The sequence below is a fragment of the Bos javanicus genome, chromosome X, assembly GCF_032452875.1.
Source record: "Bos javanicus breed banteng chromosome X, ARS-OSU_banteng_1.0, whole genome shotgun sequence".
Classification (NCBI taxonomy): Eukaryota; Metazoa; Chordata; class Mammalia; order Artiodactyla; family Bovidae; genus Bos; species Bos javanicus.
Window position 1 is genome coordinate 36,314,449 of NC_083897.1, and position 27,981 is coordinate 36,342,429.

Genomic DNA, 27,981 nt, shown 5'->3' on the forward strand with positions numbered 1-27,981 from the left:
ATAATAATGCTGACTGAACTAGAAAAAAAAAAACAGGCAAACACAGTGAACATTCTAACAAGGAACCAGAAAATATTAAAAAGAGACAGAGCTGAAGAATACATTAACAGAAATAAAAAACAAACAAGAATTAACAGCAGACCTGACAATAACACAGGACTGAATAATAATGGAAATCACCAATCAGAATAGCTAAAAGAAACTCCCCACCCCCCAAAAAAATGAGAACAGTTTAAGAGACCTACTGATAACATTAATCTTATCAGCATTCATATTATAGGTGTCTCAAAAGAACAAAAGAGAGAAAAGATGGTAAGTTGTATTTGATGAAATTATGGCTGAAAACTTCCCAAACCAGAAGACAGTACAGAAATCACACAGGGTACCAAACAAAATAAACCAAAACAAACCCACACTAAGATACAGTATAATTAAAATGGCAAGAGTTAGAAATAAAGAGAAGATTCTAAAGGCAGCAAGAGAAATCACAGAATCACATAAAAGGGAAACTCCATAAGGATATCTGCTAAATTCTGCATAGAAACCTTGCAGGCCAGAGTGAGTGGCATTATATATTGACATTTAAAATGTTGAAAGAGAAATACTTACAACCTGAATATCTACCCAGTAAGATTATCATTCAGAATTGAGAGATAAAGTGCTTCTCAGACAAGCAAAAATTAAGAGTTCGTCAATACTAAACTAACCCTGAAATAAATGTTAGAGGATCTTCTCTAAATAGAAAAGAAGAAAAATTTTGTGGGAGAGGAAGAATTTTACTAGTTAAGACCCTAGCCAAGATATGAAAGCAAACCAAATGCTCAGCAACAGATAAATGAAAAAAGCAGTATTGTATATACAGCTGCATGCACACGCACACACACACACACACACACACACACACAATGGAATATTACTCAGTCACAAAAAAGAATGAAAATTTGCTATTTGCAACAGTATGGATGGACTTGTGAGGAATTTTCCTTAGTAAAATAAGTCAAATTAGAGAAAGAGAAAGACAAGTACTCTGTAATATCATCTGTATGTGGAATCTAAAAATGCAACAAACTAGTGAATGTTACAAAGAAGAAGCTGGCTTAAATCTCAACAGTCAAAACATGAAGATCATGGCATCTGGTCCCATCACTTCATGGCAAATAGATGGGGAAACAATGGAAACAGTGACAGAATTTATTTTCATGGGCTCAAAATCACTGAATAGGGTGTCTGAAGCCATGCAATTAAAGGACACATGCTCCTTGGAAGAAAAAACAGAACAAACCTAGACAGCATATTAAAAAGCAGAGACATTACTTTGCCAACAAAGCTCCATATAGTCAAAGTTGTGGTTCTTCCAGTAGTAATGTATAGATGCAAGAGTTGCAGCATAAAGAAAGCGGAGCACCAAAGAATTTATGGTTTTGAACTGTGGTGTTGAGGAAGACTCTTCAGAGTCCCTTGGACAGCAAGGAGATCCAACCAATCCATCCTAAGGGAAATCAGTCCTGAATATTCTTTGGAAGGACCAAAGCTGAAGCTGAAACTCTAGTACTTTGGCCAATTGATGGAAAGAACTGACTGTTTGGAAAAGACCCTGATGCTGGAAAGACTGAAGTCCGAAGAGAAGGGGATAGCAGAGGATGAGATGGTTGATTGGCATCACGGCCTTGATGAACATGAGTTTGAGCAATCTCTGGGAGTTGGTGATGGACAGGAAAGCCTGACGTGCTGCAGTCCATGGGGTCGCAAAGAGTCCAACACAACTGAGTGACTGAACTGAACTGATAGTGATAGGGAGAACACTTTGACCACAAGTTCTTCACATGTCTCAAAATAGAACAGAAAAAGATGTTTCTTTTACATGGAAGGATAACCAGGGAAAGCAGGAACTCTCTCTCTCTCTCTCTCTCTCTCTGTGTGTGTGTGTGATGGGACAAGTGGTGGGAATGGATGAGCAGACAGTACGATGGAGCAGTTTAACAGGAAGTGTTTCCCTCTGTAGTGAGATGATTCTCAGAATGAGTTGTTAAGGGAGACAGAAATTTCTGAATCTTAATGCTTGCTCAAGATTGGGGAAAAGCTGACGTTCACAGGAGAGAAGCTTGGCTAAAGATGAGTCAAGCCAAGTCAGTGGGTATTTTATGGATAACTGTGAGCACTTGGCCAGTCACTTCGCCATTACTTTGCACACGTTACTTTACATTTCATTACTTTGCCAACAAAGTTTCATCTAGTCAAAGCTATGATTTTTCCAGTTCTTATGTATGCATGTGAGAGTTGGACTATAAAGAAAGCTGAGTGCCAAAGAATTGATGCTTTTGAACTGTGATGAAGGAGAAGACTCTTGAGGATCTCTTGGACTGCAAGGAGATCCAACCAGTCAATCCTAAAGGATATCAGTCCTGGGTGTTCATTGGAAAGACTGATGTTGAAACTGAAACTGCAATAATTTGGCCACCTTATGCAAAGACCTGACTCATTTCAAAAGACCCTGATGCTGGGAAATACTGAAGCCAGGAGGAGAAGCAGATGACAGAGGATGAGATGGTTGAATGGCATCACTGACTCAATGCACATGAGTTTGAGTAAGCTCTGGGAGCTGGTGATGGACAGGGAAGCCTGGCGTGTTGTAGTCCATGGTGTTGCAAAGAGTCAGAGACAACTGAGAGACTGAACTGATCTGAATTGAACTGGGCAGTCTCTGCTGTTATTTAAGAGAGGCAAAGTCTGTCCTTAGACACAATTGTTGTTACTGAAATCAACAAGTCCATGTGCCTGACACAGAATGAGACCCATGTAAACTAAACAGTAGAGTTTGGAACAGGGAAAGGTTTATTACAGATGCATACGTGGAGCAGGGTGGCTCATGCCCTAAGAACCCAAAGTTTCAGCAAGTGCCTTTAAAAGCAAATGTGAGAGTGGGGTGTAGTTAGTTGTTGAAGACTTCTTGGGGTCAGATCCTTAGTTCTTAAGGTCAGGTTGAAAGGTTGTTGTTGAATCACGTGAATACACTGGGATTCTTGGCCCCCGGAGGAGAAGAATTCAATCCGGGGCCAGAGACGAGGCTTGATCGCTCAGAGCTTTTGTGTAATAAAGTTTTATTAAAGTATAAAGGAGATAGAGAAAGCTTCTGACATAGGCATCAGAAAGGGGCAGAAAGAGTACCCGCTTGCTAGTGTTAACAACGAAGTTATATAATCCAAAGAATGTCTGGAGGTTGTAAAGGCCTCATCAGACCTACTCCCATAATCTACATTTTAAGATAACAGAAGGTTGAATCCAAAGACTAGTTAACGTCTCCCAAAGTGAGGCAATTGAGGCTTCAGCAGTATCCATGGCCCTAATCATCTTGTTCATGTGGTTAGTAAAATGAGTAACATTCGTGCTCATATCAGGTATATATGTACAGCATTGGGTATGAATAATGGCACGAGTTCCTCCTTGTGCAGCTGTCAGAATATCTAGAGCCAATCTGTTTTGTAAAACCACCTTTCTAATTTGTGCTTGTTCAGCATTAAGAGCTGAAATAGCCTTTTGAGAATCTTGTAATGCCTGTTGAGTAAAACTAATCAAAGCATCCACTCATAACATAACATCTGTAGTTCCCAAAGAAGGAACAAACTCTGCAGCCAAATAATCATACCAATGAAATACAGACCTTGCCCACCGAGTTTTAAGGTGGGGTAAATTAGCAGGCTTTTCTGGAAGCTCTGAAAATGTAAAGCCGTGAGTAAAAGCTAGACCCAGGATGCATCTCCCTATCCAACCAGGGGGAAGCCATGCCCATAGGTAAGAGCCACATATCCAATAAGTCCCATTTGGAGCAAGCCAGCACGACTGAGATATCCAGTCCCAATTTGTGCCTGGCCAGACAAAGGGAGAACCTGAACTGGGATTGGAAAACAGGGGAATGATTACATTGCATGTTTCCTGAGACAAAAATCCCAATTGTTTCCAATCATTGTAATTAAGTTGTTGGCTAACTTTTGGGGATGGCTCTGTTTGTTCCCAGCATATAGAGGCAGTAGATATTAAACGTCCTTTTTCAGGAGTTAGCCATATAACCTCGTCCCATATTTGATAAACGTCAGGTAAAAAACCATTAGATCTAGACCTATTTGCCTTATATGTAGCAAAATAGTCATTAAACCGAGACAATGTATAATCAAAATTAAAAGTCACATTATGTCCATAGTTAAAGTACAAAGTGTTGCACCAGTCCATTTTAGGGTTGGTAAATGTCATCAGATGAAGAAGAGGCATCGCATGTGATTGTTGTCGAAGGTATTCACAGACTTGGAGAAAGTCTTTTCCTTGAAGTGGGGATGTCCACCACAAGAAGCCTTCCACTGATGAAGAGGGGAGTGCTCCGCAGACCCAGCAGTTAGACCGATTGTGGAATGTAGCATAGGAGTGAGCCCAGGACAGGAAGACATTGTCTTGAGGATCCAACGGCAGACTCAGAATTTTTGGAGTCAGCAGAAATAGACTCACGTAGATTATCAGACCCATCCGCTGCCCTTTGCTTAACTCTAGAGCTTGGGTCAGAGCCACAAGCTCCGCTAACTGAGCACTGGTTCCCTGGGGGAGAGATTTTGCTTCCAAAACCTATTCAGCAGTCACCACGGCGTAACCTGCTTTACGCTTTCCGTCCCAAACAAAAGAACTGCCATCTGTAAATATTTCCATGTCAGGATTGTCTAATGGGGTATCCTTTAGATCCTCCAGAGCTGCATAGTTTAAAGTTAGGAATTGAGAACAATCGTGATCAGGTGTTTCATTTTCCTTCTCAGGAGGGAAAGTGGCAGGATTTAAATTTCCACAAACTTTAAGCTTAGTTACTGGTTCTTCTAACAACAATGACTGATACTTAAGAAGCCTACTGTCTGTCATCCAAATATTAACCTTAGAATTTAATATTCCACTCACATCATGAGAAGTCAGTACAGTAAGGTTTCATCCATTAATTATTTTTAAAGCTTCAGGTGCTAATAAAGCCACTGCCCCAATTACTCTTAGGCAGTGGGGCCACCCACGTGAAACTACATCTAATTCTCTGCTTAGATAAGCAATAGGTTGCTGGTGAGGCCCTCGGGGTTGTGTCAAAACTCCCAATGCCACACCTTTTCTTTTAGTGACAAACAAATTAAATTCTGGCCCTGTGGGCAAGCTCAGAGCTGGAGCTTAAAAGCCTTTTGAGTTTCTGGAGACCAAACCAGTTTGTCAGTTTGGGCCTGCTGAGTTTCAGCTATAAGTTTATATAAGGGCCGGGCAAGTTCCCCGTAACCCGGAATCCAAATGTGACAGTATCCTGTGATTCCCAAAAATCCTCTCAGTTGTCTTAAAGTCATAGGTAGGGGATGATTTAGTATAGGTTTAATTCTCTCAGGGCCTATGGCCCTAGTCCCTTCTGATATTCTTAGGCCCAGATATCTAACCGATTGTTGACAAAGCTGAGCCTTTTCTCTTGATGCCTTGTAACCACAGCCTGCCAGAAAGTTTAAGAAATCTTCTGAGGCTCACAAACAAGCTTCCTCTGTCTCATCACAGAGCAAAATATCATCTACATGTTGTAACACCACTGCTTCAGAGCTGTTAAAATTTTGTAGATCCCATGACAAACTTTATCAAATAAGTGAGGACTGTCATGAAATCCCTGGGGCAAAACTGTCCAGGTTAACTGAGAAGCTGGCTGTGTAGGGTCTTCAAAGGCAAATAGAAATTGACTTTCTTCCACCAAAGGCACTGAATAGAAGGCATCCTTTAAATCAATTACTGAGAAATATTTGGCCCATTCAGGAATTTCAAACAATAGAGTATAAGGATTAGGCACCACGGGGTGTAAAGGAACTACAGCCTCATTTATTATTTGTAAATCTTGAACTAGTCTCCATTTACCATTCGATTTCTTTATACCCAAAATAGGAGTGTTGCAAGGACTGTTACAGGGAATTAATAATCCCTGCTCCTTTAAATTTTCCATGATGGGTTTTAACCCTTCCTTAACTTCAGGTTTCAGTGGATACTGCTTCTTATGTGGATACACATGTGGGTCTTTGAGCTTAACAACTACAGGAATAGCATTTTGTGCTCCACCCAGATTTTCCATCAGCCCATACTCTAGGATTTACATTTTGTTCAACTAAAGGGAGAGAAAGGAAGGGCTCCATATTCATGAAAACAGAGGCATGGACCTTGCTCAGTATATCCCTTCCCAAAAGGGGTGAGGGAGATTCTGGCACGATCAGAAACTCGTGTGAAAACAGCACAGAATCCCAGTTGCAAGATAAAGAATAACTGAAATAATACCTTTGGCTCGTCCAGACAGTCCCATTATGGAAACGGATCGGGAAGAAAGTGGGCCAGGAGCTTCAGTAAGCACAGAGTAAGTTGCCCCAGTATCTAAAAGGAAATCGATGGATTGGACCCCCACAGTTATTAATACCCGGGGTTCCTCAGGTGTAATTAGGACGGGAGCTTGTGTGGGAACCCCCGGGCACCTTCAGTCCTGATTGTCTTGAGAGTCTGACCCCGGAGACCTACGCCTCTGGGGGCAGTCTCTCTTCCAGTGTGGTCCTGGGGGGGGGGGGCAGCTTAGATGCCTGAGGGCAATCCCGCTTGAGGTGCCCCTCCTTTCCACAGTAATAGCAAGCCCATCCCTTTTCACCTGGGTCCCTCTGGGCATTTTTCTCAGGCTGTTTAAGAATGTTTTTCATAGCCATGGCGAAGGCTTCCTCCTTTTCCTTTGTCTTTTTTTGCCTTTCTTTCTTGTCCTCATATTCCCTACCATAATAGACTGTCTGAGCCAGTTGTAACAGAGTCTCTAAAGACTGATTTGGTCCATTCGCCTGTTTTAATAGCTTACAGCGCATATCTGGAGCCGACTGAGTGAGAAATCTATCCTTTAAGATCACTTTTCCCTCTTCACTTTCAGGATCAATCTCAGTGAATCTGCGAAGGGCTTCTCTCAGTCTATCTAGGAATTTACCAGGAGCTTCCTTCTCCTGTTCTATGTCTGCCAATTTGCCATAGTTTAAAGGCTTAGAACGCGCCTGCCTAAGTCCTTCAAGAATACATCTAACAAAATGACTCTGATCCCATCTTCCTTTAGTTGTGTTGTAGTCCCAATCTGGTTCTATAGTTGGGGTCGCCTGATTCCCAGTGGGGAGGGCCACTATCTCGTTCTCCCTCTTCCCTACTGATTCATTACCAAGCCATTCATCTCCATAAGCAACCGCTTTTCCCCAAACTCAAGTCTTTGACTCGGGAGTCAGCGTTTGTCCCAAGATATACATCACATCCTTCCAAGTGAGGTCATAAAGCAGAATAACACCTTTAAAAGCTCTAATGTATTTTTCTGGGTCCTCTAAATAGTCTCCCAGATCCTCCTTGATTCTTTGTATTTCTTGATAAGAAAAAGGCTTATTAACTCTCACAGACTGATTATTTCTCCTGGTGGGTGTTTCATAAAGAGGCGACAGCTTGTGTGGCTGTTCCTCAGTCTCTTTGGCTGCTCTATGCATATGATCCCAGGGATAGATTGGAGAAACCTGTTTTTCCTCTTCTCTTTGTCTCCTGTCCTCCATCTCATCTCTTACTTTGATGGTCTGAGTTTCTACTGAAACCAGAGTAGTCTGAAGTCGTACTGAGACAGGAGTTGTTTGGACCTCCATGTGGGCAGTTTGAATCCCAGTTTGGAGTCCCAGGTATGGGGGAGCTGAAGGTTTCATGCCCAAATCTATACCCTTAGGACATAAGTCTGGCATATTTTGCAGAGATAAAAAGGGCAACACATATGCTACTTCTACCCATTTTCCTTGTTCCTTACAGAACTGGTCTAATTGTAGAACAGTATTATACTTAAGAGACCCTCCAACTGGCCACCATTCGCCGTCCTCCAATGGATACCGTGGCCATGCAGTATCACATAGGAAGACCAGGTGTGTCTTCTTTAAGCCCTGGGGATCAAATCTATCCCAGTTTTTCAGGATACAGTTCAAAGGAGTTAGGCTGGAATTGTTAGCTCCCATCTGTAAGAGAGAAAAAAAGCGATCAGTGCCATTTTTCTACCGGAGGCATCCCTCCCTGCTCTAGATGGGGGTATAAACAGACGTTATACCAAAAGCTTTTCCTTCCTGGTCGGACTTAGTCTGTCCCTTACCGACGCAGGTGCAGTCCACGTCCCTCCCGGTTCCACCACTGAGATGGGGTGGGGATGTACCAGGGGTAGACTTGATAGCATCCCTACTTGACGTCCAGCTCTTCACCTTTAACCTTGCTTGCCTCTGATGTCACCCGGGGTGAATCAGAGTAACCTTCCGGAATGCCTCCCAAGCTAAGACTACTGGGGGAAACATTGAGTCACCTGAGTGCCTGTGCATGACCCTGAGTATTTCCTGACCACAATAAGACCGACACGAACATAAAACTGAGATGTTCTTTCCAAGCATCACCACACCAGTATAACAGCCTCCTCTGATCCACTAAGAGCCGGCATTACCAAAGGAAAAAAAAAAAAAAAACCCATCGCAGTCCCAATCTGAGTAACCTTTAACCTCAGAGATGTTCTGGGAGCTAGAGCTCCATCTAGCTTCCGAACTTTCGATTCCTAGCGAGGCTAGGTGCTTTCTTGACTACCAATCCAAGTTTGGGACCTAAGCCACAGTACACAGTAACGGTATAGATCACAAGTCCCTTGAAAGTCTATGATCTGATAGATTAGGTTAGTAATTCTAATTCCCAAGGAGTTATGAAATGGTCAAAGAGACCGAAAAGTTTGACTGAGAAAGGAGAGTTCGGTCCACATGCTTTGCCCATTTCCGGTCGGTTCCTGAAGGAGACATTGGGTGCCCCTTCTTGGCATTGCCATAAGCCGTATGAGATCACCGTGGAACCGCAGAGCAGGGCTCCTTACTTGTTTCACTCAGGGCATGTCATTCATTCACACAAGCATGCTGTAGAGTTAGTAAAGCACAGCATAAAACGTGTCTGCTAAGAGAACAAAAAACTAAAGCTCCAAGCATCCTTACCTTTTCCTGAAGGATGCCAGATGAGCCCCCAAGATGAAAGGTTGTTGTTGAATCACGTGAACACTGGGATTCTTGGCCCCCAGAGGAGAAGAATTCAATCTGGGGCCAGAGACGAGGCTTGATCGCTCAGAGCTTTTGTGTAATAAAGTTTTATTAAAGTATAAAGGAGATAGAGAAAGCTTCTGACATAGCCATCAGAAGGGGGCAGAAAGAGTACCTACTTGCTAGTGTTAACAACAAAGTTATATAATCCAAAGAATGTCTGGAGGTTGTAAAAACCTCATCAGACCTACTCCCATAATTTACATTTTAAGATAACAGAAGGTTGAATCCAAAGACTGTCCTTAGGCAGGATACATTATTGTTATATAATCCTAAGGAATGTGGAGAAAGAAAAAAAAGTTTATCCTTTCTTCCTCCTTGAGAATTCCAGACCCCTCTCTCCTTGGGGACCCCTAGATTTCCTATCAACCTGCCTAGGAAATGACTCTCTCAAGGTCATGGTCAGGTAATGATGTTCCTGTAAATCTCTACCAGAGGAATGTTATTCTCTGTCTTGACAAGAAAGGGAAGTCTTAAGTCACAGTTTTCACCCAGCAATATCCCAGTCGTGGTTAAGAGGAATAAGATCTCAGTTGGCAGCTCCTTCAGGGCCACTTCCCACATTCTGCACAGCTATTATGCCTGACGGATCCAGGTGCCCTACCCAATAGGTCCTCAGTCTCCTCAGACCGTCCAAATGGGGAGATCAGTTCTCAAAGACTGAGAACCAGAAAGATGGCCACTCTTTGTAGGTTGCAGAGACAGGGATGGGGGAGAGATTCGCTGCTCCTCAAGGCCTTGCCAAGACTAGTGGAGGGCCTTAGTGAGGGCTCTGGAACACTACAGGTTGTAGTCTCCAGTCTGTTCCCTGGGCCCTCCAGCTCACCCACCGGCCCAAGGTTGGGTGATCTCCAGGCCCTCCAGAAGAATGCCTGAATCTGCCTCTTTTCTCACTCTCCATCTGATGACCACCACACCACCCTTGACTTAATCACTTCCCCAGTGGTCCCTCATTGACAGTAACTGGGGGCAGGGCCCACTGTGGTGCTGATCAGTAGCTGAGCAGGACAACGAATGGTCACTCACTGACAATTGGCTGCTTGTGGATGGGGCTCTCTGAGGCACCAAGCAATGGTTCAGCAAGACCTGTTGCCTAGTAACAAGGTGGCAAGAAATGAGGCAAAGCAATGGCTTTCTTCTGAGGACTGTGCTCATGCTGCTCTGTTACATTGTGAAGAGAATAAGAATTACTTTGAGGTTAAAGTCTGTCAAAGTAGTTTTCAAGGTGGGCTGGCCTTCACATTCTTGTTGGCTTTGAAACATTAGCTATACTATATGCTGAGCATGTGGTCAAGTGACAGTTGTTGGAGAGGCTTAGAGATAATCACTGGTGACAGGTATGCCTGGGAATACAATGAAAAGAATGATGAGCAAAAGTTAAATAAGTGTGTGAAACCAGAATCTGAGGTTGGAAAGGAGTTAATCAAAAAGATTCCAGCACACCGGACCCAAAGAGTCCTTATGTAACAGCAGCATGAGCACAGGCCTTAGAAGTGAAGTGAAGTGAAGTGAAATCACGCAGTCGAGTCTGAGTCTTGGTGACCCCATGGACTGTAGCCTACGAGGCTCCTCCATCCATGGGATTTTTCAGGCAAGAATACTGGAGTGGGTTGCCATTTCCTTCTCCAGGGGATCTTCCTGACCCAGGGACTGAACCCAGGTCTCCCACATTGTAGGCAGACGCTTTACCGTCTGAGCCACCAGGGAAGTAGCCACTGCTGTGCCTTATTACTCCACATCCTGTTACTGGGCAACAGGTCTTTCTCAGCCATTGGTCAGTGCTTCCATGGGCCCCACCCACAAGCAACCAACTATCAATGAGGTACCTACTGGTACTTGTCTTGTTCAGCTGTTGGTCAGAACTGCAGGGGGCCCTACCTCCGGATAACTGTCAATGAGGTACCATAGGGAAAATGATTCAGTCAAGAGTCAGTCATGTGAAGTGACTGGTGGTGAGCTGACTCTTGCCGTTGACCAACTTACAATTCTTTACAATAATAAGGATACGTTTCTAGTAGTGCAGTAAGTTGAAGTTTCCTACTCAGTACGAGAGTTAAAGCATCCCCAAAAATATTAGTGGTGGAGACTTTTGAGACTTTCTTTGCTCTGATGAGTAATCTTATGGAGACTGTGCATTGACCTTGGGGCAACAGACTGAGGATTCACCAAGTCTGGGGGTCTCTAAAGCTCATCAGAGTAGATAAAACATCCAACCTCTTCTTCATTCGTTTCTTCCACTGCGCATGCTTGTTCTTAAGTGCCTTATGCCCTTCAAGAATCCTGAACAGGCAGAGGGTGGTCTAGAGATGAAGTGACTAGAGGACTCTGAAAGGCTGAAGTATAATGGAAAGGGTTTGGCAGAGGTTCATAGAGGGATGTAGGAGGCAGTAGTGTTTTATGGTGACACATAAATCAAAGGATAAAGGGAACTGAAGGGAAATTTGAAGGTCATGAGAAGAGGGAAGGAGGGGAAGGTGCAGGGAGATGGGAAGGGTTATGTATTTGGTAAGTTAGTAGGCAGAGAGCCCATGTTTCTGAGGCCACTGGAATTCTAAATTATCTTTAGCAAAAACTTTTGCCAGTTTTTAAAGATTGTGAACTGAATTAAGGTCATAATGGTAGAGTAGAGAAAGAAAAGGAAGCAAACAGAATAGAGTAAGGATTTACCCACAGGATTTGAGTCAGGAGGTTGATGGGCCTCCTAGGGTAAAGCAATTGGAGATTAATTCCCTATTGAATTAAACTCCAAGAGGATAATAGGAAGACAATTAACAGAGGAGGCTGGGCCCTGCCCAGACCACATATCTGTCATTCCTGAAGAAATCAGGAGACCTCCCTTTGCCAGCAAATTTGGAAAACTCAGCAGTGGCCCTTTGCCACACATGCACAGAAAAGACTCCTTGCAGGCTGAAAGGGGAACAATGTCAAGGGATGCTGTCTCTACCCAGATGCCTTTCTGGTAAAATCCACTTGGTTTAAGAGGTGTGTGCACACACATGAGAGGATCCTGAGATATACCAAAAGGGACTGTGAACCACCCACACCAGAATGATTGGCCCAAAGGAAACCCAGAAGAAATACCTCTTAAAAGTAATTCAAACTATCATGAGGGCACAAATTCAGGAGCTCTCCCTCTGTGTCTGCCTTTGTGCCTATCCATACGTACTCTATGCTTTTTCTGTTAATAGTTTACTTGTTTTACTACTTTTTGTCTTTATGGGAATTCTTTTCTTCAAAGCCTAAGGGCTCGGCACTTGTCACTGACCACTGATCGAGTGGCTAGGATCTGGTACTCTCACATCTGTGACCCAGTCTCAATCTCTAGCTGGGAACCAAAGCCCCACTTCAGGTTATTGCAGGCCCAGGCTACCAGAGATCAGATTTATTAATCAAATCAGAGATAAGAACTTAAAGGAGCCTGGAAAATATCCTGCCCCTTTATTCCTTTGTACAGTCCCTGTCTGAAGTGCCAAAAATATTTCCTCCCCCAATTCCCATTAGGTGAGTCAAGGAAAACTACTAGAGTCTTCATACTGAAGAGTAGGGAAAGTTTCCTGCTCAAGAGTCAAGGAATGAGTCCCCACTCAAAATGCCAGAGAAAAACTTCTTTATTCAAAAGAATCAAAATAACTCCTTCTTATGCTGTAACAGACTTGACTTCCAGAGCACTGCTTGGATTCCCAAATTCATGAACAAGAGAGTTCAAAGGATCTGCAAGGTGCAGTTAGTTATCTGGACAGGAATTACAGAGTCCCATATGGAAAGTGCAAACCTGATCCAACTCCTGGCCATATGAAACTGTCAAATAAAAAAAAAAAAGAAATCCAGACTTAAGTCAGAAAGACTTCAGTCAAAAAGACCATTGCAATAGGGAAAGTCCAGTGATCACAAAATCCACAGGCATCTCAAAATCAAACAGAAAAGCATTTAAAAAAATAGAGGGATAAGTAGGGCTAGCAGGAACTTTGCTGAAGTGTGAGGGGATTGTGGGGGTGAGAAGGCAGCATGAGTAGAGCAGTTTAACAGGAAATGTTTGTCTTGTGGACAGCCAGCAGTGAGTTGCCTCTTAGTGCTTGCTTAAGTTTGAGGGTGAGCCAAAATGTGGGGTTTGTGGAGAGAAGCCTGAATAACATTTGGTCAAACCCGTGGATGAAAACTTGCCTGCTGTATCAGTAAACAAAGGATGCAGCAGCCATTAAGCCAGCAGCCAACCTCTCCCAACCCTGTGCACCCTGAGGGGATTCAAGAGGGAGAAAAGCATGATTCTGACCCTAGATAGTTAAGATGCATATCAAAAGAATGATTTCAGTGACTTCAGTGAGCCCAGACTCTTGCATCTTCCTATACACAGAAAAGTGCTACATTTATTAACTTGACATGTCTGGTTTTCTGTAATCAACAGTCATCTTTTGATGTTCTGGCTACCTAGTTTTCATTGCACAACTCCCATATATCCTGGCTCTTCCCTTACCTCTTTGGAGTAGTCCCTTAGAGCCATCTCAGAGGATGTCTCCAGGGCTTAAATCCTCAGTTTTGTCCAGCAAATAAAACGTAATTCTCAACTTTTACGTTGTGCATTTTTTTAGTAGACAAACCAATGGGTAAGTTCTGAGTAACTAACCGTGTGAGCCATTACTGTTTGAAAAATCTTTCCAAATTCCCATTTTGCCTCTCTCTTCGTGTTGGTAATGAAGAGGAAAAATGAAAATTTTACATAGCCTCCTGCTTGTTCTGCCTCTGTAACTCAGCTTGCTCCTTGCAAAGCCTGGATCATGTAGGTCATGTAGTCTCAGAAAGTGGGGACTTGCAATACTAGAAACTGGAATTTATCTCACTCACTCTTGTCCTGCTCTTTGCAATTGCCCAGCCTCTGTGAACCTGCTTAATCATGCCTGTCCGGGTCAGGCATCCCCTTCCCCATCTTGACCACTGTTCCCACGCCCATGAAACCCCTTAGTTTAAACCATCCTGTTAACAGGCAGTGTTGCCCACTACAGTCTGTCTATAAAAACCCTATAACCCCTTTGTTCAGGGCTCAGAGCTGGAGTGTTAACTCCTCTGGGCCCGCTGGCATAATAAATCTGAGTTCTCCAACTCTCCAAGTGTGGTTCTTGGTTTCATGATTACTGGTTTCTGAAACAGTATTGCTCAGTGAGCTCAAGAATGATAAAAACATAAACTTTTGAAAGTCAAAGCCTCAGGATAGTCAAGTTTCCAGTGCAACCATGACCTCAGCTTCTCAGGCTTCAGAGTTCCCTGGTCAAACTTCAATGAGATCCTAAGCTTTTCAAATATCACAGACATGTTTACCCAGAGCTCTTTCTGCTACTACATGATGATGATCCATAGCTTTAAATAAGCAGCTATTTCACAACCGTTTTTCTGAGGTAATCTCAGTTCCCTACACAACACTGACACTGTCACTAAAGTTTCACGGGAAATTATAATCACTTTCCAGCAAGGGAATGAGATCATGGCGTCCCTAACTTTTACTCAGGGCTCAAATGGCCGCTTTCCATACCTGTTGACTGTGACCAGTGCAGCCACTATCCCCACAGGAAATGGCACTTGGTAAGTCACATTTTTTTTCTGAGATAGTTCTCATATTCCTAAAAAAAACTGTACCTGGATACAACAGTATCACTCGCTGGTGTGTGACACAGTTTACAACTATACAGGGGAGATTTTATTTTTTGATGGAACCAGAGGCAGCAGCTGCCCTTGTCTACTAGCTTCATGACCTGGCATGCCTCCATGGACAAACAACCTCACCTGCCAATTCAGCAAAGAAAGGATGTTTTGGCCAGCCGGTCAGCAGCCACTGAAACCATCCCTGAATGTGCACCCTGAATGGCCTGGGGTGGGAAACACCGAGATTCTGGCCCTAGATAGCTGAGATGAACATCAAAGGAATGATTTCCATGACCCCAGGCTTTTGAAACTTTCCATAGAAAGAAAAGTGCTAAATTACTCAACTAGCGATGTTCATTTTGTGCTTAGCGGTAACATTTTCTTATTCCAATACATGTTTTCTGTTTTTCCACCAAAAACTCCTATATACACTGGCTCCTCCCTTACCTCTTTGAACAGTTTCTCAGAGCCCTCTGAGAGGCTGTTTGCTGGGCTCTGGTACAATCCAAACATAACTCTCAACTTTTAGGTTACGTGTTTTTCTTCAGTCTACACCTCCTCCATATTCACCACCACGGTCCTGTCTAAAGTCTTTTTGCGCTGACTGAAAATCCTGAACTTCACAAAACTCTCACCCTTAGGATTATGCATATTGGTCTGTGACCTCCAGACCAAAGGCCTCAGCCTGGCGCTATGGGAACTACACCCAGAAGGGGCTGCACCTGAGCATAGTTGAACCAATGAGGAGGCGGGGGAGGGATGTTTCCATGCCTTACAGGGGCCACTTCGGGACTGGGCTTCTGGCCAGGTCTTCCAGGCAGTTACTTTATCTGTTCTTGGCTTGGTCCCAGGGCTTAGAGGTTCCCAAGCAGTGTCACACCCAAGCGGGCAGAAGAGAAAGCATGGTCCGAACTGCACAGAGGAAGGTCTGAGGCTTGGCAGCGTTGCTGCCCGTGTCCTGAACTGGGAACTACAAAGCCCGGTTCACTGCCCTGTCGCCTGCTTCTGTCAGGTCTGGTGGCAGCCTCTGTGCTGATGGACCTGCACAAGTGGGTGCTGCCATTCCCAGATCATCACCCAAATCCTTAAGCCCCTAGATGAAAGTGCCTGCTCAGGGCACTGAAGTGCAGGCTACCATGTCCAGGACAGAGGGGTGCTCATGAGTGATGTCCCCTCCTGACAGCCAGTGAGAAAAGATGTGGGACAGCTGCAAGCAGAGGGACTAGCATGTCAAAGGCTTGGCTGTGCGACTGAATCCGGAGCATCTGGCAAACCTAGGATCCCTGTGCCATCTGCAAGGAACTGAGAGTGAGTGGAGGAGTCACATCTGGAACCTTCATTCCTAGGGCTTTGCAGGCCCTGGGGAGTTGTGACCAGAAAAGGGACACAATCTGGGTTAATATTTTCAAAGTTTCCCAAGGGTTGCTCAGGGAAGATAGGGAGGTGGAGGGAGCAGTGATGAAGTTGGAGGCAGGGAAACCAAAGAGGAGGCTGCTGGCAGTTTTGCTGGGCCAGGCCAGAGTGATGGCAGGGAGGAGAGCCAAGCCTTCAGGGTTCCCTGCTGTATTGGATACTGTGAAAGAAGAAGGAAGGGAGTGAAGGACCATCCTAAGATTGTTTTCTATTTGTTTCTTTTTCTTTCTCCCTTTATTTCCCCCCCTGAACTTCTGGGAGAATGGAGATGGAGAAGTTGGGTGGAGGGAGCTGGTTGTGTGTTGGAGGAAGGACAGAGGTTGTCTTTTGGTTGGGGTGATTCTGAGATGTTCAAAAGTGTGTGTGTCTGTGTGTGTCACATAGACATCTGGACAAGCATGTCTGCAGTTTTGGCAGGGGTCTAGGTTGGAGATATTCAAAGAACTTTAGATGTAGCCCTGGGCACAGCCAGGGGATCAGATTTAGGGAAGGGAATCTTAAGGTTATTTCAAGTGGGCCTGAAGTGACAGAGGGAGGGGCTGGAGATTAGATACCTCAGGTGGGCAGCCACAAAACTGCCATGAGGAGGGAGGTGCCCTCAGTCCCAGTGCTTCTGGATGTTTCCTGAGGGAAGAGAGGCCCATAGGGAATGGCCTATGTTCTTTGCCGCGTGGGCTCAACAAGACATTGCATCTACTCCCTGGGAACAAGAGAAGCATCAGCCAGACCAGACCAGTGTGTCAGCTCCTCCACCACAACAAGCCCCTTGGCAAGAGGAGTGATCCAGTGTTCTGAAGGAAATTTCCTTGAGCAGGCTGACCTTTGGTGATGGACATGCACAAGGCCAGCTGCAATGCTAAAATTCTTACTAACAGTTGGAAAAGTTACCGTACCTATAAACATTTAAATAAAATCAAAAGTCTGAAATACCACATTCATTTAAATGCTTAAAAAGCAAGAAAGCCACCCACGTTTTCAAAAGTTCATTACCTTATTTACACCAAAAACATTCACCAAAGTGCTAATCCTGTGGAAAATAAAAGCTCATATTTAGCACTTGCCATGTACGTGTTTCAAACCAACAACAGGTCTGTAAAATGGGTACTATTTTTATACCCATTAGACAGAGGAGGACTGTGAGGCACAGTCCTCAAAGAGGATTGAGAGGTTGAGTCCTTATGCAAGTTCATGCAGCTGTAATCAGAAGCCAAGTGTCCCTTTGGATGTAAATATACACCAGTCTCAGTCATCTCGTTTACTCTCACCACAGCCCTGATGGCCATCAGGATTTACCCCTCCCTACTTTTTTTTTCATTAGTTGTCCACATGGCTTCATCCTTCACTTTGTTCCAGACTCACTCCAATGTCCCCTCCTTGGAGAAGCCTTCCTTGGTTCAGTTCAGTTGCTCAGTCATGTTTGATTCTTTTCGACCCCATGGACAGCAGCACGCCAGGCTTCCCTGTCCTTCACCATCTCCCAGAGCTTACTCAAACTCACATCCATTGAGTCGGTGATGCCATCCAACCATCTCATTCTCTGTCATCCCCTTTCCTCCTGCCTTCAATCTTTCCCAGCATAAGGGTCTTTTCAAATGAGTCAGGTCTTCACATAAGGTGGCCAAAGTATTGGAGTTTCAGCTTCAGCATCTGCCCTTAAAATGAATATTTAGGACTGATATCCTTTAGTATTGACTGGTTGGATCTCCTTACAGTCCCAGGGACTCTCAAGAGTCTTCTTCAACACCACAGTTCAAAAGCATCAGTTCTTCGGTGCTCAGCTTTCTTTATAGTCCGACTCTCACATCCATACACGACTACTGAAAAAAAACATAGCTTTGACTAGACAGATCTTTGTCGGCAAAGTAACGTCTCTGCTTTTTAATATGCTATCTAGGTTGTTCTTCCAAGGAGCAAGTGCCTTTTAATTTCATGGCTGCAGTTACCATATGCAGTGATTTTGGAGCCCAAGAAAATACAGTCTGTCATTGTTTCCACTGTTCCCCCATCTATTTTCCATGAAGTGATGGGACCAGATGCCATGATCTTAGTTTTCTCAATGTTGAGTTTTAAGCCAACTTTTTCATTCTCCTCTTTCACTTTCATCAAGGGGTTCTTTAGTTCTTCTTCGCTTTCCGCCATAAGGGTGGTGTCATCTGCATATCTCAGGTTATTGATATTTCTTCTGGCAGTCTTGATTCCAGCTTGTGCTTTACCCAGCCCTGCATTCATGATTACCCTGCAGAAAATTGCCCCCAGTCTTTCCTGCCTTACTCTTATTCTGTTGTCATCAGGATTCTCTAGGTCATTTGCTTAGTTCCTATGGGTGATCTGTCGCTGACTCTGGAGTGTGAGCTCCTATTCAGGAAGAGCATGGTCTGAACCAGGTGCTCAGTCAGTAATTGATGCTGTGTCCTGGGGGACCACTTCTGACCATGTCTCCTTCTCTTCTCCCCTTGCCCTCTGCCTCCCAGGCATACAGAGATGACTGTGCCAAGCTCTTCCCCTCATCCCAGCTTTTGCCATTGGAGTTTTCTTTACTTGGGACACCATCACCAGATCTCATACTGGAATCGTCTCACATTCTTCCAGGCTCTGTTCAAATATCACCTCTTTGAAGAGAGTTCTAGCTAAAATAGCCACTGTTCCACCTGCCCTCATTTTGGAATTTTGTGTGTGTGAATGTGTGTGTGTGTGTGCAGAAATTTGGCATGACAAAAGCAAAAATGCAGGTTTAGTTGTGCTTGTTCAGGTTGCTGAGGGCGTAAATAGGGAAAATATTAATAATTAAACAACCTTAAGAGTTGGCCTTCATTGTGCTTAACCACAATCACAGAAAAACAACTAATCTGATCACATAGACCACAGGCTTGTCTAACTCAATGAAACTATGAGCCATGTGGTGAAGGGCCACCCAAGATGAATGGGTCATGGTGGAGAATTCTGAAAAAACGTGATCCACTGGAGAAGAGAATGGCAAACTACTTCAGTATACTTGCCTTGAGAACCCCATCAACAGTATGAAAAGGCAAAAAGATAGATACTGAAAGATGAACTCCCCAGGTCGATAGGTGCCCAATATGCTACTGGAGATCAGTGGAGAAATAACCCCAGAAATAATGAAGAGATGGAGCCAAAGGAAAAACTACACCCAGTTGTGGATGTGACTGATGATGGAAGTAAAATCCGATGCTGTAAAGAACAATATTGCATGGGAACCTGGAATGTTAGGTGCATGAATCAAGGCAAACTGGAAGTGGTCAAAAAGATGGCAAGACTGAACATCGACCTTTTAGGAATCAGTGAACTAAAATGGATTGGAACAGGTGAATTTACCTCAGATGACAATTATATCTACTATTGTGGGGAAGAATCCCTTAGAAGAAATGGAATAGCCATCATAGTCAACAAAATAGTCTGAAATGCAGTACTTGGATGCAATCTCAAAAATGACAGAATGATCTCTGTTCATTTCCAAGGCAAACCATTCAGTGTCACAGTAATCCAAGTCTATGCCCTGACTGGTATGCTGAAAAACTTGAAGTTGAATGGTTCCATGAAGACCTATGAGACCTTCTAGAACTGATACCCAAAAAAGATGTCCTTTTCATTATAGGGGAAGGAATGCAAAGGTTGGAAGTCAAGAAATACCTGGAATAATGGGCAAATTTGGCCATGGAGTACAGAATGAAGCAGGGCAAAGGCTAATAGAGTTTTGCTGAGAGAATATACTGGTCATAGCAAACACCGTCTTCCAACAACACAAGAGATGCCTCTACACATGGACATCACCAGATGTCAATACTGGAATCAGACTGATTACACTCTTTGCAGTCAAAGATGGATAAGCTCTATACAGTCAGCAAAAACAAGACTGGGAGCTGACAGTGGCTCAGATCATGAACTCCTTATAGCCAAATTCAGACTTAAATTGAAGAAAGTAGGGAAAACCACTAGACCATTCAGATGTGACCTAAATCAAATTCCTTACGATTATACAGTGGAAGTGACAAATAGATTCAAGGGATTAGATCTGATAGAGTACCTGAAGAACTACAGACTGAGGTTCATGACATTGTACAGGAGAGAGGGATCAAGACCATCTCCAAGAAAAGAAATGCAAAAAGGCAAAATGATTGTCTGAGAGGGCTTACAAATAGCAATGAAAAAAAGAGAAGTGAAAGGCAAAGGAGAAAAGGAAAGATACACCTATTTGAATGCAGAGTTCCAAAGAACAGCAAGGAGAGATAAGAAAGCATTCTTCAATGATCAGTGCAAATGGACAAAATCAATAATGTGAACAACTAGAGATCTCTTCAAGAAAATTACGATTGTCAGGGAACTTTTCATGCAAAGATGGGCACAATAAGGGACAGAAATAGAATGGACCTCAAATATGCAGATGACACTACCCTTATGGCAGAAACTCAAGAACTAAAAAGCCTCTTGATGAAAGTGAAAGTGGAGAGTGAAAAAGTTGGCTTAAAGCTCAACATTCAGAAAACGAAGATCATGGCATCCGGTCCCACCACTTCATGGGAAATAGATGGGGAAACAGTGGAAACAGTGTCAGACTTTATTTTTCTGGGCTCCAAAATCACTGCAGATGGTGACTGCAGCCAAGAAATTAAAAGATGCTTCCTCCTTGGAAGGAAAGTTATGACCAACCTAGATAGCATATTCAAAAGCAGAGACATTACTTTGCCAACAATGATTCGTCAAGTCAAGGCTATGGTTTTTCCTGTAGTCATGTATGGATGTGAGAGTTGGACTGTGAAGAAGGCTGAGTGCCGAAGAATTGATGCTTTTGGACTGTGGTGTTAGAGAAGACTCTTGAGAGTCCCTTGGACTGCAAAGAGATCCAACCAGTCCATTCTGAAGGAGATCAGCCCTGGGTGTTCTTTGGAAGGAATGATGCTAAAGCTGAAACTCCAGTACTTTGGCCACCTCATGCGAAGAGTTGACTCATTGGAAAAGACCCTGTTGCTGGGAGGGATTGGGGGCAAGAGGAGAAGGGGATGACAGAGGATGAGATGGCTGGATGGCATCCCTGACTCGATGGACGTAAGTCTCAGTGACCTCCAAGAGTTGGTGATGGACAGGGAAGCCTGGCGTGCTGCGATTCATGGGGTCGCAAAGAGTCGGACATGACTGAGCGACTGATCTGATCTAATCTGATCTGAACAGAAGCACAAGATATTAAGGAGAGGTGCAAGAATATTCAGAAGAACTATACAAAAAAGGATATTCACAAACCATATAATCACGATGGTGTGATCCCTCACCTAAAGCCAGACATTCTGGAATGTGAAGTCAAGTGGGCCTTAGGAAGCATCACTACAAGCAAAGCTAGTGGAATTGATGGAATCCCAGTTGAGCTATTTCAAATCCTAAAGGATGATGCTGTGGAAGTGCTACACTCAATATGCTAGCAAATTTGGAAAACTCAGCAGTGGCCACAGGACTGGAAAAGGTCAGTTTTCATTTCAATCCCTAAGGAAGACAATGCCAAAGAATGCTCAAACTACCACACAATTGCACTCGTCTCACGTGATAGCAAAGTGATGCTCAAAATTCTCCAAGCCAGGCTTCAACAGTACATGAACCGTAAACTTCCAGATGCTCCAAATGGATTTAGAAAAGGCAAAGGAACCAGAGATCAAATTGCCAACATCCGTTGGATCATCAAAAAAGCAAGAGAGTTCAAGAAAGCGATGAACTTCTGCTTAATTCAATATTCCAAAGCCTTTGGCTGTGTGGATCATAACAAACTGTGGGAAATTCTTCAAGAGATGGGAATACCAGACCACCTGACCTGCCTCCTGAGAAATCTGTATGCAGGTCAGGAAGCAACAGTTAGAATTAGACATGGAACAACAGACTGGTTCCAAATCTGGAAAGGAATACATCAAGGTTGTATATTGTCACCCTGCTTATTTAACTTATATGCAGAGTACATCATGAGAAATCCTGGACTGGATGAAGCACAAGCTGGAATCAAGTTTTCTTGGAGAAATATCAATAACCTCAGATATGTAGATGACACCACACTTATGGCAGAAATTGAAGAAGAACTAAATAGCCTCTTGATGAAAGTGAAAGAAAAGAGTGAAAAAGTTGACTTAAAGCTCAACATTCAGAAAACTAAAATCATGGTATCGGGTCCCATTACTTCATGGCATATAGATGGGGAAACAGTGGCTGACTTTATTTTCGGGGGCTCCAAAATCACTGCATATGGTGACTGCAGCCATGAAATTAAAAGATACTTGCTCCCTGGAAGAAAAGCTATGGCAAACCTAGACAGCATATCTAAAAGCAGGGACATTACAGTGCCAACAAAGTCCATCTAATCAGAGTTATGTTTTCCAGTTATCATGTATGGATGTGAGAGTTGGACTATAAAGAAAGCTGAGCACGGAAGAATTGATTCTTTTTAACTGTGGTGTTGGAGAAGACTCTTGAGAGTCCCTTGGAAGCAAGAAGACCCCAAGAAGTCCATTGTAAAGGAAATCAGTCCTGAATATTCATTGGAAGGACTGATGTTGAAGCTGAAATTCCAATACTTTGGTCATCTGATATGAAGAACTGACTCCTTTAAAAATACCCACACTCTGGGAAAGATTGAAAGCAGGAGGAGAAGGGGATGATAGAGGATAAGATGGTTGGATGGCATCAGCGTCTCAATGGACTCAAATTTACTCAAATTTGAGTAAATTTGGGAGTTGGTGATGGACAGGAAGCCTGTCGCGCTGCAATCCATGGGGTCACAAAGAGTCGGACATGACTGAATGACTGAAGTGAGCGTATTATGCACCAAGGTACAATGACTTCCTTGCTTAACTCTCATCTCCTTAGGATTAGTTTTTCTTATCATCCTTACTTTACAGAACAGAAACTTTGAGTCTTAGAAAAGTTACCTGTTGAAGGTGACACGGCTCTTCATTGGCAGAAATACAGAATCATGTCAGTCAACAGAGCCTCCACTCTAACCATGATAATACCCACTGTGGGCTGCAGAGGCCTCATGGCAACACTTAAAGTCAACTTTGCAGGCCGGGTTTGGGCTTAGGTATGAGGATGGTATAGGGGGCCTTCCAGGCAGAGAGTACTACATGGGGAAAGGCAGGGATATGTATTCTTTGAGGAGGCAGAAGTGGGCCTGTGCACGTTGCTGAATGGAGTTTAACTGCTCCCTCTATCTGCTGAGATGTGTCTCTGAAGGTGGATTGTGAGATGGTGTCCTGGATATTCATCCCACCCTTTGGTGCTAGCAGAGGATGGGGGTTACACACACTGGCTCTGAACCAGAGAGACCTGTCTGAGTTCAGATCACTGCTTATTTGACACCTGACTCTGTTTGACTTCTGGTTGACTGTCCCTGAGCCTCAGGACACCGACTGTGACATTGACATGCTGACAGTGTTGGCCTCATGGGCAATCCAAGTACAAAAACACACACGAAGCACCGACAGACTTGTACTGGGCATCCCAGTGTTCACTTGATAACCGTTGTCTCTTTCACACTCACAGCAACCTGGCAGTGGGAACGATTAGGGTATTGATGCAGAAATCACTGCTCAGAGAAATGAAGTGATGTCCCCAGGGCCTCACAGCTGGCAAGGGTCAGGTTGAAGAAGCTGTGTTCAGACTTAGGAGTCTGGCTCCAGTGCTAGGGACATGTCATCAGTTGGATGTTGCACAGAAAGTGCTCAGCACGGAGCCAGGCCCCTAAGAGGTACACACCACCGTGGAATTCAGAGCTAGGGTCCTTCTAGATTGTTCCAGTGACTGAGTGACAGACTCTAGCTTCATTCTGTTAGCCACAAGGGTGACATCCCTGCCTCTCTTTGACTTTCTAGGGATCAGTGACCTTTGAGGATATGGCCATGTCCTTCATTTCAAGTTCCTGGCCTAGAAGACCTAGCCCCAAGGACCCCATAGCAGGGGGTGATACTGCAGATCTGGAGGACCTGCTTTGACTGGGTAGGTCCTCCTCCACACCTCATGAAGGAACCCGCAGCCTCCTCCACTCTGCCTCATGCTCCAGGTGGGTTGGCCCTCCTTCCTCCCTATAGTTCCTGGCCTGTTTGGCTCTCACATCCTGCCTGGTCTTCCTGTGTCTCTACCACAGACTGGTGGAGCTAGAATCAAGTCCCCTTCAAAATGATTCAAAACAAAGGCAGGATTTATTACTAGTAGAAGGGAATAGGGTACAGTGCAGTATATTCCAGAAAGCAAGGGCCAAATGTCTAACTGGGCCCGGGAAAGACTGAAACCAAGAACTGAATGGAACAGTGATCTGCCTTGGCCTTGAGGTCTATCACTAGGGCTTCTCTCTGGGTCACTCGTGGTACTCTTAGGTGGGTGGTTATTTCTCCTGCAGTGAATTTGAGGCAGGATTTGGTTATCCAAGTTCTAACTCTGAAGCCCCTGGATTTCTTGCCTCCACTTTTTCACTAGTTCATGAAATGTCCATGAGCTCTGGCAGTCACCGTATTAGCCACTCGCACTGGCCCCTATTTTCCCAGGAGTAAATCCTCCCACTCACAGTCCTTCATCTCTATGGCCTACTTTCTCCATAGCTGCTGGCCTCATGCCAGGCTCTGAGCTGTTTCTTCCTTGGATAGCATTTAGGAGCCTGGGCTTTGCAGCCACGCTGCCTGGTGCCCAATCCCAGCTCTGCCATTCATGAACTCTGTGACTTTGGACAAGTGACTTAACCTCCCTGTGCCTTAGTTACCTCATTGGTAAAATGGGGTAATATGTTATCTACTTCACATGGCTGTTGCCAAGGCTAATAAATTAATGTATGAAAAGGCTTAGAACACAGCCTGATGTTCACTGACTGCAGATGGACAGTTCTGATCCCTATTGCAATAGTCATCAACTATGGTTGCTGTTGTCATCATGCCTGGACTTGGTACCTTCCAAAGCCACATTGTGTAGTTGTGTGGATCAACATCACAGAGGCCAGCCACAGCCATACCTGGGCTCACATCTGGACTCGGCCACTCATCATTTCTGGACATGCCTTGTTGACAAATCAGTTCATGTCCCTGAGCCTCTGTGCCTTCATTCATGAAATGGTGCCTATCCCAGCACCTGTTTCCTAAGAAAAACCAGGAAAATCATTTCATAAAGGGCCTACAGCAAGAAGGACCTATGCAAGTCTTGGCTCAATGACTCAGTGATTCTTACCTCGTTCTGAAATGATGAGACTCCATGTCTTAGCCATGTAACTTCTCCAGATGAGTCCACAATTGGAACTAAGGTTAATGAATGCACTGAAGGTACAGCACACAGTCCATGAGATGTGGTAGCAACTCATAATGTTCATTTTGGTGCCACTAGGATTGGAATTCCCATGGCAGCGTGGCCAGGGAAACACCTGAAACTGTCTTGGCCTCAGTTTCTTCATCTGTGACTGGGACAATAGCAGCACTGGCCTGGTCGTGTATTATATAAATTACAATCAGTTCCTATTTGTATAGCTCTTAGGGAAGACCTGAACACATAGCAAGGACTGTCTGCATTTGTGTTAAGTAAGACAAAGGAATACATCCCACGTTTTCCCACCCAACCTCTAGTGGTCTTTTAGCCAGGAATTGGCCAGGCTAAGAACTGAACAGAAACCTGATGGCTCCCTTATCCCAGGTGGCCATGTGGTTCTCCCTGACAGAGCCCCATCCCTGGGCCTCAGTGTCCAGACAGTCTCTCCCAGGAGTCAGAACTTCCTCTTCCCTGGAATAACAGGTACATGTCAGCATAGGGATCTAGTCCTCCACCTTCTGCTTTCCGGAATGTGACTCTGGTCTAGGAAACCCCTATAGCTTGGGGAGGGTAAACATGTGGATGGCAACCAGCCTGTGCCACTCATCATTCATGAGACATCACCTGTGAGCCTCTTTTTCCTCATCTAGAAGATGGAATGATTCAGGCTGAGGTGAGCATTATCTTGTAAAGCACTTTTCACCATGCCTGACTCACTGTAAAATAACATGAACACCTCACTGAGTGTCCTATTAGTGGGTTAGTCCCCTTTCCACCTTCCCTAACCTTCTCCCAAGTTTTATTGTCCTCCATGGCTCTCAACACTTTCTAATAGATTTTAAAATTCACAAACTTATTTTTATTGCTTTGTTCCTTCATGGAATGTACATTCCAGAAACCCAGGGCCTTAGTTTGCTTTGGCTGCTCTCAGGGACACTGTCAAGAGAGAATGAACAGCCTGTGAGTCCTCCTATCTCTCTTGTTACTGCTCTATGGAGTCCTCAAGACTCCCGCCTGCCAGCACTGGTCAAGATGCACATGAAGCAGCAGCAGCCCAACTCAGTTTGCTCTAGAAAGCTCTCTTTACAATATTTAATGACAAAGAATGAAGAGAGGTAGACAATAAGGAGCAAGAAATGCACGTGTGACTTCTTTCTGACTTCTCACCATGCCTTTGAAGACTTATCACTGGTTATTTATTGACAGTATGGTAGGCAAATAATGACCCCGAGATGTGCACATGCCTTAACCCCTGGAACCTGTGAATAAGTTGTTACAACAGAAGATCAAGGATGCAGATGGCTTATCATAAAACAGAGAGGTTATCCTGGTTTGTCTCGGTGGTAACAGGGTAATCACAAGGATCCTTAAAAATGGAAGTGAGCAGCAGAAGACTCAATGTCAGGGTGATGTCATGTGAGATAGATTCCACTGGCCATTGCTGGCTCTAAAGATGAAGGAAAGGGGACATGAGCCAAAGAATCAGGCAACTGAGAGAAGGCAGAAAAGTCAAGAAAACAGATTCTCCCTTATAGCCTTCAGAAAGGAACACAGCCCTGCTGACACCTTGGTTTTAGCCCTGTGATGCCTGTGTTGGGCTTTTGACATACAGAATTGTTTGATAATAGGTTTGTATTCTTTTAAGCCACTAATGTTGTGGTAATATGTTACAGCAACAAAAGGAAACTAATACAGAGGGCAGGGGGTAGGTGTGGTTGGGAGAGGAAAGACCATCTTCCCCCTTATCTGTCTTTTATAATCATACACTGTCATCCAGTGTCAGGCATTGTTAGTTGAAGGCAGCTCCACAAACATTCATTGAAAGACCTCATTCCTTGAAAATGTTGCCTCTACCCTTGAGTAGCATATGTCTTTGTTTGAAGGCTTGACTTATGAAATATTTGAAACTTATGAGAAATCAGATACTAAATATAGTATTTTGTGCAATTATTTCATTATAACCATGGAGTTAATGATCTATAGACAAAAGAGCACACTTTTTTTTTTTTTTTTTTTGCAGCACTTAAAACTGTTTAGGGCTTTGATTAAAAACAAAATTATCAGTGTGGTTTGGAGTGCCTAGCACTGTCTCTTTCTTTTGGTCCTGGTCCATTGTCTGCTTATTGTTAATGTTCCGTGTGTAATGCAGATGATGGTATAGCTGTGTGGGCTTCCCTGTTGAGTCCCAATCCTTTCCTTTAGTAAGTGTTTCTCAACTTCCTTAGCCCTTGGTAGAGGGGCTTCTGGAAGCCCACCTCAGCAGCCATTTAGGGTTGAAAATAGAACTAGAAGAAAATCTAACACACAGCCGAGTTAAACTCACAATTAAATTAGAGAAACAAATATGGAGAAGTAATCTCATTATTTTATCTGATAAAAGATTGTATGAAGTGTTGCTGTCAAGTGACTACAATTTTAAGAGGCTGACCAGGGTGAACACAGACAGGAGTGTGTGGGTTTCACAGTTATCATTGGTGCCTTATCCTCACGCTGCTGTCACTGGTCAGGGTGTTTTGGAATTCCTTCTTTGCGATTA

The 27,981-nt window shown here is 44.0% G+C and overlaps 1 protein-coding gene across 1 annotated transcript; it reads right to left on the reverse strand.

Moving 5' to 3' along the window:
• Positions 1-1,930: 1,930 nt before the first annotated feature.
• Positions 1,931-27,770, reverse strand: LOC133242747 (endogenous retrovirus group PABLB member 1 Env polyprotein-like). Its single transcript, XM_061408891.1, is given in 1 exon segment — positions 1,931-27,770. A coding segment is annotated over 1 exon segment (1,275 nt). The 5' UTR covers positions 4,513-27,770; the 3' UTR covers positions 1,931-3,237.
• Between the last annotated feature and the right edge of the window lie 211 nt (positions 27,771-27,981).